This window comes from Aedes albopictus, chromosome 3 (assembly GCF_035046485.1).
Source record: "Aedes albopictus strain Foshan chromosome 3, AalbF5, whole genome shotgun sequence".
In the NCBI taxonomy this organism is placed as follows: domain Eukaryota; kingdom Metazoa; phylum Arthropoda; class Insecta; order Diptera; family Culicidae; genus Aedes; species Aedes albopictus.
In genome coordinates this window covers 64374478-64392398 of record NC_085138.1, presented here as the reverse complement: position 1 = coordinate 64392398, position 17921 = coordinate 64374478, and the positions used below count along the sequence as shown (strand labels likewise).

At 43.3% G+C, this 17921-nt stretch overlaps 6 protein-coding genes across 6 annotated transcripts; 2 read left to right on the top strand and 4 right to left on the bottom strand.

The window, feature by feature from the left end:
- Window positions 1–3820: 3820 nt before the first annotated feature.
- LOC109413669 (programmed cell death protein 7) lies at window positions 3821–4950 on the bottom strand. Its single transcript, XM_029871714.2, has one exon. It carries the CDS (start codon window positions 4948–4950, stop codon window positions 3928–3930), a length of 1023 nt encoding a protein of 340 aa, XP_029727574.2. The 3' UTR covers window positions 3821–3927.
- Window positions 3821–6379, bottom strand: LOC109425011 (tubulin-specific chaperone A). Its single transcript, XM_019700199.3, has 2 exons — window positions 5982–6379; window positions 3821–5216 (listed from the first exon to the last, which is right to left on the bottom strand). The coding sequence occupies exons 1-2, from the start codon at window positions 6188–6190 to the stop codon at window positions 5093–5095; spliced, it is 333 nt and encodes a 110-aa protein (XP_019555744.3). The 5' UTR covers window positions 6191–6379; the 3' UTR covers window positions 3821–5092.
- A 384-nt stretch (window positions 6380–6763) lies between these two features.
- On the top strand, window positions 6764–13701 carry LOC109425010 (BRCA1-associated protein). Its single transcript, XM_019700198.3, has 4 exons — window positions 6764–7021; window positions 7149–7470; window positions 10838–11812; window positions 12893–13701. The coding sequence occupies exons 1-4, from the start codon at window positions 6934–6936 to the stop codon at window positions 13164–13166; spliced, it is 1659 nt and encodes a 552-aa protein (XP_019555743.3). The 5' UTR covers window positions 6764–6933; the 3' UTR covers window positions 13167–13701.
- LOC109413668 (deoxyhypusine hydroxylase) lies at window positions 13698–15685 on the bottom strand. The gene is made up of 2 exons (XM_019687375.3): window positions 15275–15685; window positions 13698–14370 (listed from the first exon to the last, which is right to left on the bottom strand). Exons 1-2 carry the CDS (start codon window positions 15552–15554, stop codon window positions 13742–13744), a joined length of 909 nt encoding a protein of 302 aa, XP_019542920.3. The 5' UTR covers window positions 15555–15685; the 3' UTR covers window positions 13698–13741.
- Window positions 15686–15756: 71 nt separating this feature from the next.
- Window positions 15757–17162, top strand: LOC109413670 (coiled-coil domain-containing protein 134). Its single transcript, XM_019687378.3, has 3 exons — window positions 15757–16023; window positions 16473–16594; window positions 16652–17162. The coding sequence occupies exons 1-3, from the start codon at window positions 15894–15896 to the stop codon at window positions 17081–17083; spliced, it is 684 nt and encodes a 227-aa protein (XP_019542923.3). The 5' UTR covers window positions 15757–15893; the 3' UTR covers window positions 17084–17162.
- On the bottom strand, window positions 17079–17921 carry LOC109413671 (nuclear cap-binding protein subunit 2). Its single transcript, XM_019687380.3, has 2 exons — window positions 17731–17921; window positions 17079–17616 (listed from the first exon to the last, which is right to left on the bottom strand). The coding sequence occupies exons 1-2, from the start codon at window positions 17788–17790 to the stop codon at window positions 17197–17199; spliced, it is 480 nt and encodes a 159-aa protein (XP_019542925.1). The 5' UTR covers window positions 17791–17921; the 3' UTR covers window positions 17079–17196.

Genomic DNA, 17921 nt, shown 5'->3' with positions numbered 1-17921 from the left:
GACAATTTGCCGCCATAATGCTCGATTTGCAGTTGCAGCTCTCCAACGTCGGTTACGCCCAATGCTCGCCAGATCATGCTCCACCTGATCCGCCCATCGTGCTCTCTGCGCTCCACGCCTTCTTGTACCAACCGGATGGTTAGGAAACACCAACTTTGCAGGGTTGTTGTTCGGCATTCTTGCAACATGCCCTGCCCACCGTATCCGTCCAGCTTTAGCCACTTCCAGGATGTTGGATAGCTATGTTGTTTATGTTGCAAGAAATGGAGAAAACAACAACACTGTTGCCCAAAGTTTTGCTCAAACAGCATCAAATTAGGCAGGGAATCATAATACCCACGCTTTTTGCACCATTTCATTGCAAAAATGGAGAATTGACCTTCTCACCATACTAAAATTCAGCTCATTACTACAAATCTAGTACTACACCGATCTGTCCTATTGTGCTGTTGTGCAACAACTGTTTTGTGTAACTTTTTCAACTGTTTAGTCTTCGGTTTTCCTGATGTAAATTATTTTGATGATTGAGCCATAACTTATACTTGCATGTGTGCAAACAAACTTTTGTTCATGTTCTGTGTAAAATTTACCACAACAAGTTAAACAAAAAGTGAGCAAAAATGGTAAAACATGAAAAAGTTTTATCTGTCGCAAATTTTTAATTTTCGATTTATCTAGGTGGACAAGGCTAAGAATCGAAAGACAAGGAGTAGTACTAGCAAATGCCAAAAACAAGTGTTGATATATTAAAAAGTCTGAGAGTTCTGGAGAGCCAAATTTGAGCAATTTGTATGGAAATTTCACTTTTTTAGCTCCGTCACGAAAGGGACATGCGTCTCCCGGACATCCAGCAGCGATATCGCTGCATCTCAAACAGGGTGCGACAGTGCCACAAATTTAAATTTATCAGAGTTAACTCTCTACTTCCCATCGGTTTTTGACGAACTCGAGACAAACGGAAATGAACATGAAGCTAAAGTTTTAGAATATGATGACAATCTCTTTAGGTAGACTGTCACGTTTTTTCACTTCCGCGGATTTTAGATTCGGCCGAGAATTTGTGTAAATTTATTTGTTTAAAAATTAGACAATTCAATGTTGTGTACGAACTCGAGATGAAGGTGAAGCTTAACAGTAACATCCGGCGAAGTGCATGGAAGTGGAAGGAGAGTTTTTGGGAAAATTGACAATTCTCCGAAGAAAACAGTGATTGAACGGTTTGAAACACATCGACAAGTGGCCACCGTTGGCAAGTGATTTTTTTACGGTAACAATGTGTCCGACGGAATCGGTCGTCGTTTTGTTACTTTTCTCTTCGTCGCGTCCTGTAGTGTCAAGCTTGCAGATCTGGAGCTAGTACTCGTAGGTCGTGCGTTTAGCCGTGAAGATACTTTGGTCAGTTTGAGATTTACGGAACTGTAGCTAACGAAGAAAATCATCGGAAATTCAGTGAAAATGTGTGGAAAACTTGGTTTATGTATCAAATAAATAATCTTATTCTGAACCGTTGGAGTGTGTAGATCGGTGAATGGGGTGGTCAAATTCGTATGTTCGTGTTGAAAAATCGGTTCTTAAGGAATTTGGCTGGTGGTGACAATCAGTCGCTAGTTCGTTTTCATTTTGTTCTCTAGGACGAAAAAAGTGTTTTTGAAGTGTTTGAGACGTCACTAGCAACAGAGCAATGGAGGAAGGGACATCGAGATTGGTGAGTTCGTTTCATGCTATTATTCTATTGTGAAAGCTTAGAAATGATAAATGTTCTTTTGATGCGATCATCTTGATGCTTAAAACGTTTTTGTACGCTGATTTTTTTATCTTCCCTTTTTATCTTTGATGCTATGCTATTTTTTTTTCTAATAAAACAAACATATTATTAAAAGTAAATTGAGCTGTATTGGTTTCTGTTTTTATTATTTTATTATATCAGACTTTTACAATAGGTAATTGTTTGGATTTACTTATATGTATACATATTTTTTTTTATTCTTCCATCATATTTGTACAGTTTGTCCCCATGAGTGTCGACTTGAAGCATAATTTGAAAACCCTTGTTAGCATTTTAGCATCATCTTTGAAGCTTCAGACTATCCGCAGTAATATTTTGTTTTATTTTGAGCATAGGCTTATGATAACAAAAAATGTACATATGTCAAATGACATATTGCAAGCGGGTTCTGCATTGTGCTAGTTGCTGTAATCGCCAGATTCAAACTAGGTTCAGGAAGTTATAGATTTTAGTAAATCATGACATGAATTTCTGAACTTGTCATTTCATGTTGCTGTGATAGGCTAACATATTTGTACTAATTTACTATTTTGGTTGTTCTTATTATGGGATTATTGTTCTATATATTTGGGGATGGGACCATTATTCTTTCTTTTCGTTTCAGAGAGCGAGTAATGGCGCTTAAGCCTAGGCTTTAAAGCCAGGACACATGGACAAATGCCTGTGCCCCATCCCAGGAGAGGAGACCCCAACTATAACGGAGTGTGCAATAACCTTCTTAGCTGCACCACTCCCAACGATCTCATGTTCAAAAATCATTCCCCTACACAGAAACGGTTGGTACGGTTGTCCCCGTTTCTTCCTTCATTCAATTCAAAAAGGTTTGTCAATCATGTCATTCATAAGTGGATAACCTGATTGCCTTATATTTTTGAATTATCTTTCAATCCAATAGTCTGCACAGTGGGCCTGGCCATTTTAATATTTGTATCACATCGATGATATGCTGCAAATATTAATGCTGACAAGAAAATATCAGAAGAAATTTTGATATTTCCAGGATGCTTTTCAATACTGGCTGTGCAAGTACTAGAATAGAATAGAATAGAATGATGACAATCTCTTTAGGTAAACCCAACTGCTTACTGCTTGTTTCAATAGTGCAACCACAGATAAATATTAACAATCAAAATACTATTAACTTACAACTATTTTTGATTGGGTTCGAAAAATTTGATCAATTTGCAATTACATACTTTTGTTAAAGCACTTTCTTCGGAAACGCTTCCGTGGCATAGAAATAGTTGAACGCATATTGGTGGCAAAAAAAAAACATATCACGGATCTTTTTCAGTTTCACAAGCGGAAACTACGGTAAATTCGACCGAACCACCAAATTGCGGAGATGAACATAAACGTTTACTACGTAGATGAAAATATTACAGTTTACTACAATCTCCCGGGAAAGTCAGATTAGGCAGCATTCATAAAATCGACATCATCAATTGGCAGAGAAAGCTCTCAGTTAATAACTGTGGAATTGGTCATATAACACTGAAGCTGAGAAGCAGGCAGGCTTATTCTGCGCGGCGTGTGAGGTGAGACGAGTCGAATGAGGTGACAAAAGTCGACTCGCCCCATTTGATTTACATTAGTCGTCTCACGTCACGTGAAACGAAACCATCTGTCTCATCTCACACGCCACGCAGAATAAGCCTGAGGCTTTCAGGCTTATTCTGCGCGGCGTGTGAGGTGAGACGGACGGTTTCGTCTCACGTGACGTGGGACGACTAATGCAAATAAAATTAGATCAAGTCGACTTTTGTCACCTCAGGTGCCGGCCAGAGTGGGAGCGTCACGCGGCGCGGCGCGGAAATTTGCACGAAAAGGAATAACAATCAACAATAAGGAGCTGTCAAATCGTATGGGAAATCCGCGTCGCGTCGCGTGACGCGTCCACTCTAGACGTATCCTCATTCGACTCGTCTCACCTCACACGCCGCGCAGAATAAGCCTGTTTGTTGGGACGTTACGCCAGATAGAAGAAGATCATGATTGTATGTTTGTGTCATCTCAGAAGAAAAACTAGGCATGAAAAAAGTTCTGAACTTCCCATCTAAGATTTATTAAATGCTAAATCATAACACATTCATGTTTTAAACTAGTTCTCCAACGGCAGAACTACCCTGAACTACAGTTATTTAAATTGTTTCCATGATTTGATACTTAGCCCACTCCGACGAAGGAGTGGCGTTCGGTAGCACCCAACCTAGAGGAATCGCACTACCCCTGTCGTCATCGTCGTCCCGGTTGACCAGACAGGCGTCCCAATCGCGACGGATTTCAATCAGCACCTCCCGATTCCGGTCTGCCCCGAGCAGTGGGTGTTCAAACTTTTTCGGAATCGCATCCCCAAACAGGGTTTTGTTCCACTCGTTCTCTACACGGCGTTGGAAGTTGGCCGCAGATTTGCGCGCCAATACATCCCTCAATCGTTTTTCTTCCTTCACGCAATCCGACAGCTTGGCAGCCCATATTCGACGAAGTTCGTCGATTTCGACTTGCATGTCTCGGTCCAATGTTGCGCTATCCAACATCTTCTCAAATTTTGTCAAATATCTCTTGCATGCCGCTTTCCGACGATGCACATCCGCTAGAAAGTGACTAGCATAATCCAGCTCCTGTTGAGCTTGCTTTTCCTTCTCCACCAGTTTTCGCTGCTCTTGTTGCCATTCATCTATCTGTGCATGTAGTTTTGTGCGACTTTTAATCGCTTCTTCTCTTTCTTGCTTTGATCTGTTGTTTCTGCGTTTCAGCCAAGCACGTTTCTTTCTGCGCCCATGCAGCTTCTTGCCAAGTAGCTTGAGTCGATCGGGATCATTTAGGCGCTCCAGTTTACTTTCAATGCTGCGTTGTAGCAATTGTAATTGCTCCAATTGGACATCGCACTTGAAATCCGGTTGTGATATGATTTCCTTTTCAAGTACTTCCTTATCCGCTTTCATACGCTCGATTTCTTCTATTAGCTGAGCTAGCTCTGATCGTAGGTTAGTAATTGAAGGTGCATGTGCGGATTGTTTGATTGTGCGCCCACTTGACGCTGGAGGTCTTGACCTGAGGAACTCTTGTACTATGTTTTCATCACTGGACTGATCGAAGATAGGTGGAGGAATTGTTATAGGCGGAGGTGGTCTTGTGGGATCGAAAAACGGGATAGTGGCCATTTTCGCAATGTGTGTATGTTAAAGCTAGCTTAAATTAAGGAACTCAGCGTTATCTAATGGTTATGTGCAGCAGTAAAATTTAAGTGCGAAAAGCTAATAATGATCTGTGGAAGGGGAAATGATGTCCCGGTAAGTGGGCGCATTAATGGGGTAAATTCACTTTGGCGTCTTCTAGAACGGCAACTGCAGCTTTGTATTGATCGCTTTCTTTTAGCTCCTCTTCGTTTTTGATCATTTCAGTCAGTTCTTCAAACGCCTTAGCCAATCTGTAAATTAAAGTATAAATAAAATAAATTAATCCTGCAGCAGAAGTGACAGCGCCCTTTCGTGAGTTTGTCTTTTCCTTTGCTTCACAATCAAAATTCAAATGAACAATGATATGCACCTTAAATCCTAAAGATCTAGGTATGATTATTTAGTTTTGCCTGATATGGTAAGATGGAGGGCGAGATCGATTACTTAAAAAGTAGGTATTGTCGCGCTTATCTTTTATTAGAGTCCTGCGGCGGTCATACGCTCGCAAGGCATACCGCCGCATGACAGTCGCAAGGCAAAACAAAAGAAAAAGTGTTCCCGCCAAAAACAAAAGCACGTGGGTTTCGCGAAGTGACAGATGTTTTTGAATGTATTTGTGACGAACGGCAAGAGTGGCTCAGTGGAATGGGTGTTCTTGCTGTCAAACCCCATATAATGGAATTATATACTTTTAAATCTGGTGATGCTGTTATGATTAGTGACTGTCGCGCTTATATCAGAACCCAGAGGCAGATAATCGCCATATTCTGATTTTTCTTGAGAGGCATAATATAAAGAGAGCAAACAGTTGGTCGCAAAAGGGGCTACTTTTGACCGCGTGAGAATGCTTTACTACCACCGTGCTAATCGTAAACAAAAATGTTTCCAAAATGTAAGGTTATGCTAGCAAACAGGAGTTAGCGGTGCGGTACCTCAAGCTCATCAACACCCACGCATCCTCAGTCAACCGAAAACGCCATCTGCCTACATTCGGAAACCCAAAACCGTTTACCTACCTTCGCTGACAGTCCGGAACCATCATCATCGACTCCTGCAGCACTTCCTCCTGCTTGCGAAGGACGTGATCATCGGCGCCCTCGGTTTTCAGCTTGTCGATGCGATTCCGCTGGGTAACCACCTCTTTCTCGTAGACGGTCTTCTCCTTGGACAGCCGTTTCACCACACCTGTTTTGATCGTAAGCTGGCGCAACCTGGGATCGGACATTGCTACGTTGAATCGAGCCTAGCTGGTTCGTTGTTACCACAAAGGACCGGATGGGGTTGTTTCTACTAGGCGAAAGATTCTTCTTTGGCTCATACAGCAGAGCAGAACGGCACAAAAAATGATTCACCACAAAGGCAACAAACTAGCGGCTCTCAATGAAACAAACAGATCACTGATGGATCCAGTGGGTCGACCGAGGGGCGAACAGCCTGCAGGAAGCCTTGAAGCGCAGTTCAGAGAGGCCGATGCGGCTATGCAGTACTAGATTTGTACGGAAGACGATATCTGTCAGATTTCCCTCATTTCTTTTTGTCTATATTCGCCGTTAACTTTAAATAATGGATTATCTAAATTTTGAAAAGTTCATGATGTATGCCTATTATTATTAGCTTTTTACTAAAATACGACCGATGCTTACTCTATTATGTTGCTAGCACTTAAATTTAAAAAAATCTGAATCAATGGACATTAAATTGCATGGTAGCTGTGCATGTATATTATGTAATTATTCATTCAAGTTGTAATCTGATCTAATCCGTGTAAGCTTTCCAATAATAGGTACTTTTCTTATGTCACACCGGGATGCAAAATCAAAATCTTTTGTTCTTTGTTGACATCGGAAGCATAAAATTTTTCGTATTTTCTCACTAGTTGTTGTTCCTTATCCGACGAAGTAAATTGCAAATATTTTGCGTTCTTCTACTCAAATTACTGTTTTGCTCCAGTCCATATGTGCTTTCTAAATGTCTGTACTGGTTTCCTTGTGCCTGCTGAAGATTGAAATTATCGACGACGAAAACACCACCATGAGTAGTACCGCGGAAGAAAATGGTAAGTCGCATTGCACTTTTCACTTTATTTCTGTCGTCACGCAGAGTGCATCGATTGCACCACAGACTCACCCCACCCACATACACACACAGCAGCAATCTCAAACCCTTATAATTTTTCGAAACAGCTGCTGCTGGTGGCGGCGGTGCCTCGTCTGTTGATCATCCCATCAATCCTCGGCTACAGCGGGATATGCGTGGCCAGCGGAAACCGAAAAAGATCTCCATCGAAAGCTACCGGAATCGGTTGGATTCGTCGTCGGCGGAACTGGTCGGTGGCGATGAGTCGTATTATGCCGGAGTCCTACCGAAAGGCTCACGCGAGCAAACACCAATGGACGAAATTGGTCCGGTTTCGGCCGTGCAGGAGTTCCCCGGGGAGATTAACTTTTTCTCCGGCAATCCGTTCGTAGAGGTCACCAAAGGGATCCTGCATCTATTTAAGCGGAAGTAAGTACCCAGATGATATATCTTAGTCTTGAACTTGTTTTATTGGATGATGCTTCATTACGCACGGTGGATTATATAAAAAGATTTTGTTTTTTTCTTGCTCATGACGAGTGCTTTCAATGAAGATCTGTGATTTTCCTTCTAAAGTACGTAGTACATTCTTTGCCAAAGAATTGGGTCAACAGGCAAACTGTATCAACTCTAGTAGAATTTCCGCATCGTCGAATATACCTGTTCGTTGGTGTAGTTACGGTAAATATATAATGTTTGCAATGACCTACTTACTTTCAATCCTGAACACCCACGGTGGTGCAAATTTGAAAGATCTCTATCCTAGGCATTTGCCAGCCATCGCCTTGATCTGTGGCCAGATCAATTTAGCTTTATTTCGTTGTTGAGGCTGCGCTGCTATGAGCCTCTGGGTCTGCCTCTGCTGCGATGTCCTGCTGGGTTTTAATCTAACGCTTGTTTGCAAATTTCGTTACCACTCCTGCCTAGAGTGTGGCCGATCCACCTCCACTATCGCTCCCGAACTTCTGTCGCTATTGGCTTTTGATGACATCGGCGATGGAGCTCCACATTGGAGATCCAATTGTGAGGACACCATGCAAGAACCGCAGGCATCTACTGATGAAGACCTGTAGCCGTTGTTCTCCACTAATACACACCATGTTTCACTGGCGTAGGTACAGCAGCACAGATTTCACGTTAGAGTTGAAAATTCGGACTTTACTGCCTCGGCTAATCTGGTTGTTTTTCCATACATTTCTTAAACTCGCAAAAGCAGCCCTCGCCTTCTTGATCCGCGCACCTATGTCGATCTTGGTGCCGCCATCGGCCGCCATTTGTCTAGCAAGATATTGGAAGCTTTCAACATTCTCCACTGCTTGCCCATCGTACCTAGCAGGATCTCGTCGATTGCGATGAGGAAAAGTAGCGGTGGTGATAATACAGTAGACGTTCGCTCGGTGCCAACACTTTAACTGCAATGCTTTTTAAGTGCAAGTCCGCTAAGTGCAACAATTTTGCAGTTATCGCGAAATGTCAACAGCGATGCGATGTTTTTCGCATGCACTTTTGCTGCAATGCGATGTTTTCCGTATGCACATTGACTGCATTCTGCAGCAACTGACAGTTCTTTGACGTCTGTCAGTTGTTGCAGTTATCGAATTTCATTTGGTAAGTGAAACGTAAACATGTTGCAGTTATCGAACGTCTACTGTATATGTACATCCTTGCCTCACTCCATCAGCAACGACCCGAATGGGATCAGACGAAACACCGTTGTGCAGTACTCTGCACGAAAATGCCATGTACTGATGTGCTCCAATAAAGCCGATGATTTTCTTAGGGACATCCTTGCGCCTGAGGACTTCCAACATATTTCCGTGATTGAGACAGTCGAAAGCTTTTTCGTAATAAATGCAAGGTAGAGAGACTCTTAGAATTCATTGATTTGCTCCAGAATGATACGGAGCGTGACAATATGGCCTACGCAGGATCGTCCGGCACGGAATCTTGCTTGCTGTTGTCGAGAGTTGTTTCAATCTTCTTCTGTATCCGGTTAAGGATCACTTTGCAGAGGACTTTGAGAATGATACACGCCACTAATCGCATAGTCAGGTCACCCTTTTTGGGTACCTCTACTAAGACGCTTTGCATCCAGTCGGCCGGAAATGTCGTGGGGTCAGCTTTAAGCATCTCAGCTGATATGCGATCGACCCCGGGGCCCTGTTCAAGTTCATGCTACGGACGGCTGTTTCTATCTCCTGCACTAATGGAGCTACGGTGTAGACTTGACACGGGTAATGCGTCGAATCATTGGTGGATTATGTTGATGGCGTGGCCGACACTTGAAAAAGTTTTCCAAAGTGCTCAAACCAGCTTTTTAACTGACCAGCCGGGTCGATCAATAACTGTCCAGACGTGTTTTTCACGGGCATGGTCGAATCCATCTTATTCCTACTGAGGCGACGTGAGACATCGGAGAGGACACGGATGTCGCCAGTGTTTGCGGCTTTCTCACCTTTGTCGGCTAGGGAGTTTGCCCTTTTGTCCCGTCTACATGAGCGTTTTACTTCCTTCTCGAGAGCCGAATAGTGCTGACGGGCAACGGCTTTGGCTTCTCGTGTTTTCGCTCGTTCTATCGCGGCTTTGACGTTCCTTTGCTCCTCTGTGTTCCTCCAGGTATCATCTGTGATCCACTGCTTTCTTCGGGTGCGTAACTCACCCAAATTATTCTCGCCGGTGCTCCTCGATCGCAGCGTCTTCCAGTCGGCGTGTGTTGAACCGGCGCCGGATTTTCTCCTATCGATGGATACTAGCAATGCGCAGCCGAATCTCGTCAATTAGGAGATTATAATCGGACGTAATGTCGGCACGTTTGTTCCGCACACCAAGAAGGCTCCGTCTGCATTTTCGGCTGATGCAGATGTGGTCGATTTGAAAACTCTGCAAACAGCTCACCGTTCTCGCTCATTTCTCTGAAACTATTGCGTCCCATGGCGTTCTCATAGTCGGAACCAACCTTCGCGTTGAAGTTGCCCATGAGGATCTTGATATCACCTTGGAATTTCGTCCATTCAGTTGGCTGTAAGAGTTCTCTTTGTCTTGAATTTCGGCGGCATCAGTTAGCGCGTAACATTAATAATCCAATGGATCATGGTAAGGTTTCGGACCCGTATTCTGAATCTGGCTTCAATTATCCTCTCACTAAAAGGTTCCTACTTCATGAGCGCGACGTGGACGTGAGCGTTGAGCTGGAAACCATCTTCGCGGTGGCGTAAAGCGTGTTCACCTCGTAGGCCAAAGTATAGCAGAGTTTGACCCGACGTCAATCTGTGTTCTCCAAAGTTCGACCAACGGACTTCGCTCTGTCCAACGATCTCAAACTTCATACGGCATGCCTCATTGACTGGTTGTGCCAGTTAACTCTGCTGGGCTAGGGTTAATACATTTCAAGTTCCAATTTTTGTCCGCTGTTTCGCGTTAAAAGTCGTTGCCGTTGAATTTGTTTGTAGTCTTTCATTTTCGGTTTCTGTAAACGGTTTTTGGGTTTCGGGAACAGTAGGTTGTTGGCCTATAGTCCCCTATCCACCGTGGTGAAGCTGTCACCTTAGGTATAGCTTTCGGCTTTCCGCATTGCATACTCAGCCGCTGAATGCCAGAACAGACGCTGTTTGCACCGCACGTCCTTGGTGAACAGACGCTCGGGACGTACTCGTGACCTGGTGTACCTTAAAGTGCAAATTTAAGACGAAACAACCCATAATCGTTTTTCTAAACCTCAAAACCTGTTTTTCCGCTCAAAATCCAACCAATGATAATAAAAAATGAACCCTAACCGTGCATCCACTTTCTTTTCCAGCGAACGCGCCGATATTACCGACGGGCCATCAAAAACGCTGTGTCTGATCGCGGTGCCATCGTCACTGAATTGCCATGACATTCTGAATTTTATCGCCCCATGCCACTCGGTGATACAGCATGTGCGTATCTTACGCGACGGTTCGCCCAATCAGTTCATGGTCCTGCTGGAGTTCCGTACCGTGGAAGCAGCCGTCGAGTTCTATCAAACCTTCAACGGCGCTCCGTACAACAGCCTGGAGCCGGATTCGCTCTGTCATGCCGTGTGGGTTTCGGCAGTAGAGTGGGGTGACGATGGGATCGCCCCGCAAGGTCACACCGAGCTGCCCATGTGCCCCGTCTGTCTGGAACGGATGGACGAAAGTGTGGATGGCGTGCTGACGATTCTGTGCAACCATGCTTTTCACGCGGGATGCCTGATCAAGTGGGGCGACTCCACCTGCCCGGTCTGCCGGTGCATCCAAACGCCGGAACTGTCCGAGACTTCCGTGTGCATGGAGTGCGAGGGGACGGAAGCGCTTTGGATCTGCTTGATCTGCGGACACATTGGATGTGGTCGGTATCAGGGTGGACATGCCGCCTCGCACTATCGAGCCACAAATCATACGTACGCGCTTCAGTTGGGAACCAATCGCGTTTGGGACTACGCTGGGGATAACTTTGTGCATCGACTGTTGCAGAGTAAATCCGATGGGAAATTGGTGGCCACCCAGTCACCAGGCAACGACGGCGATGAAAAGATCGACTCGATGCAGTTGGAATTTACATATCTATTGACTTCGCAGCTGGATGCCCAGCGGGAGTATTACGAGGAGAAACTGATGCGAGTGGAAGGCAGTATAGTTGGGGAAAAGCAGAAGCTCATACAGGATGCAGAGGAAATCAAGAAGAAAAATGTTTCACTGGAGGGTAAAATTCAGGCGTTGAGCAAGGAGAAAACAAATCTGGAGAAGAAGATCAATCAACTTTCAGCTAAGTATGTTTATGTTTGTTTTAAACGGGATCCGGTGGGAATCGAACCCTCAAGCCTTCGAGGTTTGATTGCACTACAGTCGTACTTGTGTACATTAGAGTGGGTCATCGTTTGTATGGAAAAATGAAAAATTCAATGGTATCCCATCAGATCAAAGTTTTTTTGATCCCATTTCTGGACCCAAATAAGTGTGCAAAATTTGGACACGATCGGTTATGTCTACGTTTTGCGCATCGCGTTTGAAGTTTGCATGGGGTTTTACATGGGAAAACACACTTTTTTGCATTTTGCTCATAACAAGCTCGATTTTTTCTAAAGCCATGTAACCGATAAAGTGAAAACACAGCCTAGGGTGTCCTGAAAAACTTTGTCGAAGACCGCGAAGTAATCTGATGCTTATGAAAAAAGTTATAGCGTTGGTATTGCTTGACGAAACAGCTTGATTTTGTTGCTATTGTTATTCCTTTACATGTTAAAACATAAACACATGCATGCGGTTCGTTGGTTATAACTATTTTCACAAGCATCGAATCGCTTTGCGGTCTTCGACAAAGTTTTTCAGAACATTCAAGGCTATCATTTTACATTATCGGTTAAAAAGTTTCAGACAAACTTTTTCAACTTATGGCTAAAATACAAAAAAGTATGTTTTCCCATACAAATTTCAATTGCAATGCGCAAAGTGTAGACGCAACCGATCGTGCTCAAATTTTGCACAGATACTCAGGACTTGAAACGGAACCAAAAAAGCTTTGATCTGAGAAAACGGTTCCGATGACCCACTCTAGTGTACATGTACGTCAAAGTGAAAGAGTTTAAGTATCCCTGAACCTTAGGCACTTTCTACCGATGATTCACCAGTATAACTTCGATGTGTCGTCGGAAACTCAATGCGTCAGTCCTCGGTCGACCTACGGTCTGACCAAAGCACTTTCCAAATGCACATTTTTGACATTTATAAGCTTTACCAGGCCTAGTGAAAATTACATTTTTTTTAAGGTTTTGAGGTCCATGTACACAACAAAAACACGTGTTCGATGGTCAAGCTGGAAATGATACCCAACAACTTTTACCCCTTTTCAGAATGACAACAGTACTCAAAGAGCTCTCGGAGGAGAAACAATTCGGCAAGACACTCCAATCGAATCAGTCCTCGTGGCAGAGCAAATTTGCATCGCTGGAGAAGAAATGCACCGAGAAAGAACAGGAGGTGACCGAGCTGAGGGAACAGGTTCGCGATCTGATGTTCTATCTGGAAGCCCAGAACAAGATAGCTAATTCGGAGCTGAAGGACGAGATAGCCGGGGCATCGGTGGAAGTACCCAAAACCGCAAAGCGACGCTCCAAAAAGAAGTAATCGCTCTTTAGAAAGTAAAGTTACTCTGTAGAATGTCAGTTATCAGTGTTAGTAAACGTTTCAATACTGTGCTTAGGACTCGAACCGATGACGCTTTTGCAAACGATAAGCAACTCTTAGGTCATGGGACTCTCAAAGGCGAACGATTATATTACTAGACCATCATTTGAAAGAGGGGTATAATTTCAAATTCGAAATATTCAGGCAGCGAATACTATGGATTCTGAAGTAATATTTAGTGTGTTGAACTAGCTATAGCAGAACTTATCTTTTTTATCTGTTGTAGGTATTGCAGAAATAAATTAAACCGTTCATACTAAATTGTTTGTATGCTGTTTGTTATTGACGCAATATATTTAATAATTTATAACGATTCTTCCTTTATTACCCATGGGTAAGTTGATGCGGAAGTTTAGTAGTTTACACTTACGTTCTTGTACCATTTCAAATGTTGGTCTAGGTATCTTAACTTATGGCAAGTTGTGATTGTGATATTTCCTATCGATATGAAAAATAAACTATTTGCGTGAATTAATTTTAAACCAACTTACTCGCTTTATCACAAACAATACCTTCTAGTGCGTCACTTTGCCCAGCGTGTCCGCATACTGGAATTCCGGGCTGTTTTCGTACTCGCACATGTCCAGCGCAACCTCGCAACTTTCCTTGACCACGCGTTTCTCGTCCTTCAGGTATTCGTTCAGGATGTTGGTGCACTCTTCGGTGGCGATCGCACCCAACGCTTCGGCACATTCGTGTCGTACCATTTCGTTCTCGGCGCCGTCTCTCAAATTTTCAGCCAAGAATGGAATACTGCACGGTTCCTGTAGTTGACCCAGCACGAAAGCTACCTCGTGCCGGAAAAGGGCACTCTTTCCCTTCAATCCGGTGGCCAGTGCCAGTACGGACTCTTCGGTGCGCAAGTTTCGCAAACTGAACATGGCACGGTATCGATTGAACAGCGATTCGTCATCGTTCATCAAAATCTTCTGCAGTTCAGCGACGTTCGATGTCTCTGCGGGAGGCGTCGGGTCGACGGATGCGTAAGGATTGTTATCGACTAAATTTGCTTCCTTGTTTTTCAACCACCGAACGCGGCCGAGTGCGATTTCACAGGTTTCCGCCACCTCGACGACGGGATCCTTTGAATACTTAACCAGGATCTGTTCGACCTCGGATGCGCCGATGGCTCCCAGGGCTTCTGCTGCATTTGGGATAAGTAAGAATTACTTATTGTATTGATATTGAGAATTACTTATTGTATTGATTTGACATTCAAACTGGGAGGAGATGGTAGGACGATAATTTCCCTTCGCATCACCACTGCTGCACGAAGAAAATAATAATCATCGTTTTCCGAATGAACAACGTTGACGAATAGCGTTCACCAAAAAAGGACGTCTGCGAATCAATTTTGTATGGGATTTAGTATGGAAAAACTAACCTTTCCATATTTTTGTCATAACCGGCTTAAAGTTGTCTTGAACTCTTTAATCGATAATGTAAAAATAATGCATATTGATGTGCCAAAAAACTTAGCTAAAGCGATTCTGCACTAGTAACAAAAGTTATACGGGAACGCAACCAATCGCACTCAAATTTTGTTGTGCAAATGTTTTGGACGCTCACTCAGCCAAATAACCTTAAGATTTCCATAAGGCCCAACTTATGAAACGGCCTTTAAATAATTCATAATGATTCGGATGAATTTCATAAGGTCACTCTATGACGTAAAATCGTCTCACAGCTTGGCTTTTATTCATATTTAGCAACATTGTATTCTCAAGCGTCGGTAGCCGTGTGGATAAAACACGGGCTCGGTGATCCCGACGTTCATGGAACGAATCCAGTCTGCATCATTTTGAGATTTTTTTGTTCTTTTCATAAGTCTATCTTATGAAATTTGTCATAGTAAGCACGATCAATTTTCATAAGGTATTCTTATGTCATCCATAAGAATTAGTTATAGCAAATTTTCATAAGGTATTCCGATGACTTTCGCTAGTTTTTTTCGCTGAGTTTGTTTCTAAACAACCCGATCGACAAGTAGAAATAATGACCACATTTCACACACTTGTTCCCACTATGCCACCCCGTGACAAACTCACCCGCTTCATGTCGCACCATCGGTTCCTGTGCACTGTCCTCGAGCACCTTCGTCAGGATGGGAATGGCCGCTCGGTCCTGCATCTGCCCCAGGCAGTAGGCCAGCTCGTGCTTCAGTAGCGCCGAATCATCCTCAAAGCACAACCCGATCGACTCCAGCGCTCTCGGTCCGCCGATGTTTTTCAGTGTAAACAACGCGCGGAAGCGCTCCTTCAGCGGCCGGTTCTGGTCGTTGAGCACCCGGCCGATGTCGGCGATTTTCGATTCCTCGATTTGAACCATTCTGAGATGCGCTAGGGATTGTGATAAAGCTGGTAAATTGCTAACAGGGGAAATTTTTCGCACTTCGCGAAGTGATTCACATTCACACCGGACCACGGACCACCGCACGACACGAACGCGTGTCTCGCAAAAAAGATAACAAACTGCTGTCATAAGTCAACCACATCGGCCAAACACAAAAGTTCTCTAGTACTGCACTATTCGTTGTTTACGAATCTCCGGTCCACGACTGTTTGATTCGCGTGTACTTTGAGTTCGTTGTTCAAAATTAATAGAAGTTAATTTTCTTCTTTAAATCAATAGTATAAATCTAAAATCAACTGTGGATTGATTGTTACGATGCGGATAGCTTTGCAAAGCTGTTTGCCATGTGTGGCTGTAATCGCAATCATAGCCAACGTCGTGGATTCATCAGCCGATACCGAGGGGTCCAGCGATGGTAAATCTCTACAAATAACGGAGAAAATTTGTAAGTACCACAGCATTTCCAAGCAGATGTGATGGTTTGAACCATTTATGGGTAATCTTTGTACGGGCTAACATAATGTTGTATTTCTCTTTATCTAGAACTAATTCTAGAAGATAATATACCTACTTGTAGCGATTGTGTTCCTGTAGCATTATTATCCTTGGTCAACAAAAAATTACAGTGCTACCTTAAACTTTTCAGTCTCCAGAAGAATAAAATATATGTAATAAAATCTTCAGAATGTCAAAATATTTCTATGGGAGGATCAATTTTCTCAAGATTTCCAACAAGTAAAAGGAAAAGAAAAAAAAATACTAAAGGCACTGTATATCATATTTTGTAATTTAGTTACTGGAGTGCGCGTTTCAAATAAACACTATAATTTTATTATTTACCTATAGCAGTTTTTCAAATTTTCGCTTTTAACATTATTGTCTCTTAATTTCCAGATTCAAACATTTTTGTTCGAAAGCGAGAAGAACATAAACTGTTAGTTAAACACCTATTAGCCACGGATGACTATTCGAAACGTTACGAACTTCTCAAACTAGCATTGAAGGAAATTTTGAAGGTTCTCACCAAATCATGCATATGCTAGTACAATTTATACATTTTAAGCTCATTACAGATCCTCCAAGAAGATGGTGATAAGTTGCGACAACATTCATTAACTGCAGAGTCCGGTTTTCCCAAAGACACCGATCAAGTTGAAGCATTAGCTCGATTTCTGGAGAACACTTGCTTTTTTGGCGAACTCATTCTTCACCTACCGGACATATCGTATCGTATACTGAAAACCCTCGACGACTGGCGAAAACTGGCAATCGAATCACTTCTCTTCACGCGAACCTTTGTGAACATCCTGGATCAGAAATCGCTTGAGCTTCTGGGACTGCTAGAACAGGAAATCGACGAAAGCAAACGATCCGATTCGTACGTAAACCCTTATCGGACAGGCGAAGAAGCTTCCAACTCACCAAAAACCAAACCGACCAAGAAAAAGAAGGCCAACTTGAAAAAAGGACCCAAACTTTCCGGAGCGCCAAAGACTGAGCTATGATATCACGCCAAGTAAGTGAGAGATTTATTCCTTTAAATGTTTAATTTACGCGTCTATGTATACATAATCATCTTAAAAAGTAACCTCCCGCACTCATCCGAACTCCCTGTGGTCTAGCTGTCTCGCATGTTTGCCCCCAGTTGTCCCATTTGGACCATCTTGCCGTATCCGCCGCGACCGAGATCATGATCCTGTCGATATTCGTCGCGCACTTGTCCGCCGCTCTTGCCGCGTCCGTACTGTCGCCCTTCAACAAACCCGGCATCCCAATCGACACGGACAATCCTATCGTCCAACCGCGTTCCGTTGATGTACCGCATAGCGCTTTCCGCATCATCACGGGTATAGTACTCTACGAAGCAGAAACCGCACGGTGTTTTCTTGAACTTGTCCAGCCCCATCACTATGCGCCGGATGTCGCCGCATCGCGAGAACAGTTCGTGTATTTGTTCCTCCGTGGTGTAGAAGCTTAGATTGCCAATATATAAGGTAGATGTTAGCCGCAGCAAGCGTTCCTGTTCATGGCGGGATCCCTAAAACAAGAATTTCATGGATTAGTCCACGGTACATTTCATAAACAGCTGAGTTTCTATACCTACCGACTAACAACCCTAACCTCATTTGTACCAACCCACCGAAAAACTCACCTTAAAGTGCTGATCTCGATATTTGCTCAGGGCAACCGATGGTGTATGCACGGAGGTCATCGTTAGTCAACTTTTCCAACTGAATTTCTTTTAAAAATGTTTGATTTTCAATGGAAAAGTTAAATTATTTTACGGGCTAAAATTTGTTTATCTTCGTCGTACGCTTTCGGAAATTTTTGATGTTTTGAATT

What these genes read in the sequence shown, in the direction of transcription:
- LOC109425010 (XM_019700198.3), top strand. Translation starts at nt 6,934, where the DNA reads ATGTCTGTACTGGTTTCCTTGTGCCTGCTGAAGATTGAAATTATCGAC. An exon ending in CTGCATCTATTTAAGCGGAA is followed by an intron (nt 7,471 to 10,837) that starts GTAAGTACCCAG and finishes TTTCTTTTCCAG; the next exon opens with CGAACGCGCCGATATTACCG. An exon ending in ATCAATCAACTTTCAGCTAA is followed by an intron (nt 11,813 to 12,892) that starts GTATGTTTATGT and finishes ACCCCTTTTCAG; the next exon opens with AATGACAACAGTACTCAAAG.
- LOC109413668 (XM_019687375.3), bottom strand. Translation starts at nt 15,554, where the DNA reads ATGGTTCAAATCGAGGAATCGAAAATCGCCGACATCGGCCGGGTGCTC. An exon ending in GATGGTGCGACATGAAGCGG is followed by an intron (nt 14,371 to 15,274) that starts GTGAGTTTGTCA and finishes TCCCAAATGCAG; the next exon opens with CAGAAGCCCTGGGAGCCATC.
- LOC109413671 (XM_019687380.3), bottom strand. Translation starts at nt 17,790, where the DNA reads ATGACCTCCGTGCATACACCATCGGTTGCCCTGAGCAAATATCGAGAT. An exon ending in ATCGAGATCAGCACTTTAAG is followed by an intron (nt 17,617 to 17,730) that starts GTGAGTTTTTCG and finishes TTCTTGTTTTAG; the next exon opens with GGATCCCGCCATGAACAGGA.
- LOC109413670 (XM_019687378.3), top strand. Translation starts at nt 15,894, where the DNA reads ATGCGGATAGCTTTGCAAAGCTGTTTGCCATGTGTGGCTGTAATCGCA. An exon ending in ACAAATAACGGAGAAAATTT is followed by an intron (nt 16,024 to 16,472) that starts GTAAGTACCACA and finishes CTTAATTTCCAG; the next exon opens with ATTCAAACATTTTTGTTCGA. An exon ending in CATTGAAGGAAATTTTGAAG is followed by an intron (nt 16,595 to 16,651) that starts GTTCTCACCAAA and finishes AGCTCATTACAG; the next exon opens with ATCCTCCAAGAAGATGGTGA.
- LOC109425011 (XM_019700199.3), bottom strand. Translation starts at nt 6,190, where the DNA reads ATGTCCGATCCCAGGTTGCGCCAGCTTACGATCAAAACAGGTGTGGTG. An exon ending in GTTCCGGACTGTCAGCGAAG is followed by an intron (nt 5,217 to 5,981) that starts GTAGGTAAACGG and finishes TTTAATTTACAG; the next exon opens with ATTGGCTAAGGCGTTTGAAG.
- LOC109413669 (XM_029871714.2), bottom strand. Translation starts at nt 4,950, where the DNA reads ATGGCCACTATCCCGTTTTTCGATCCCACAAGACCACCTCCGCCTATA.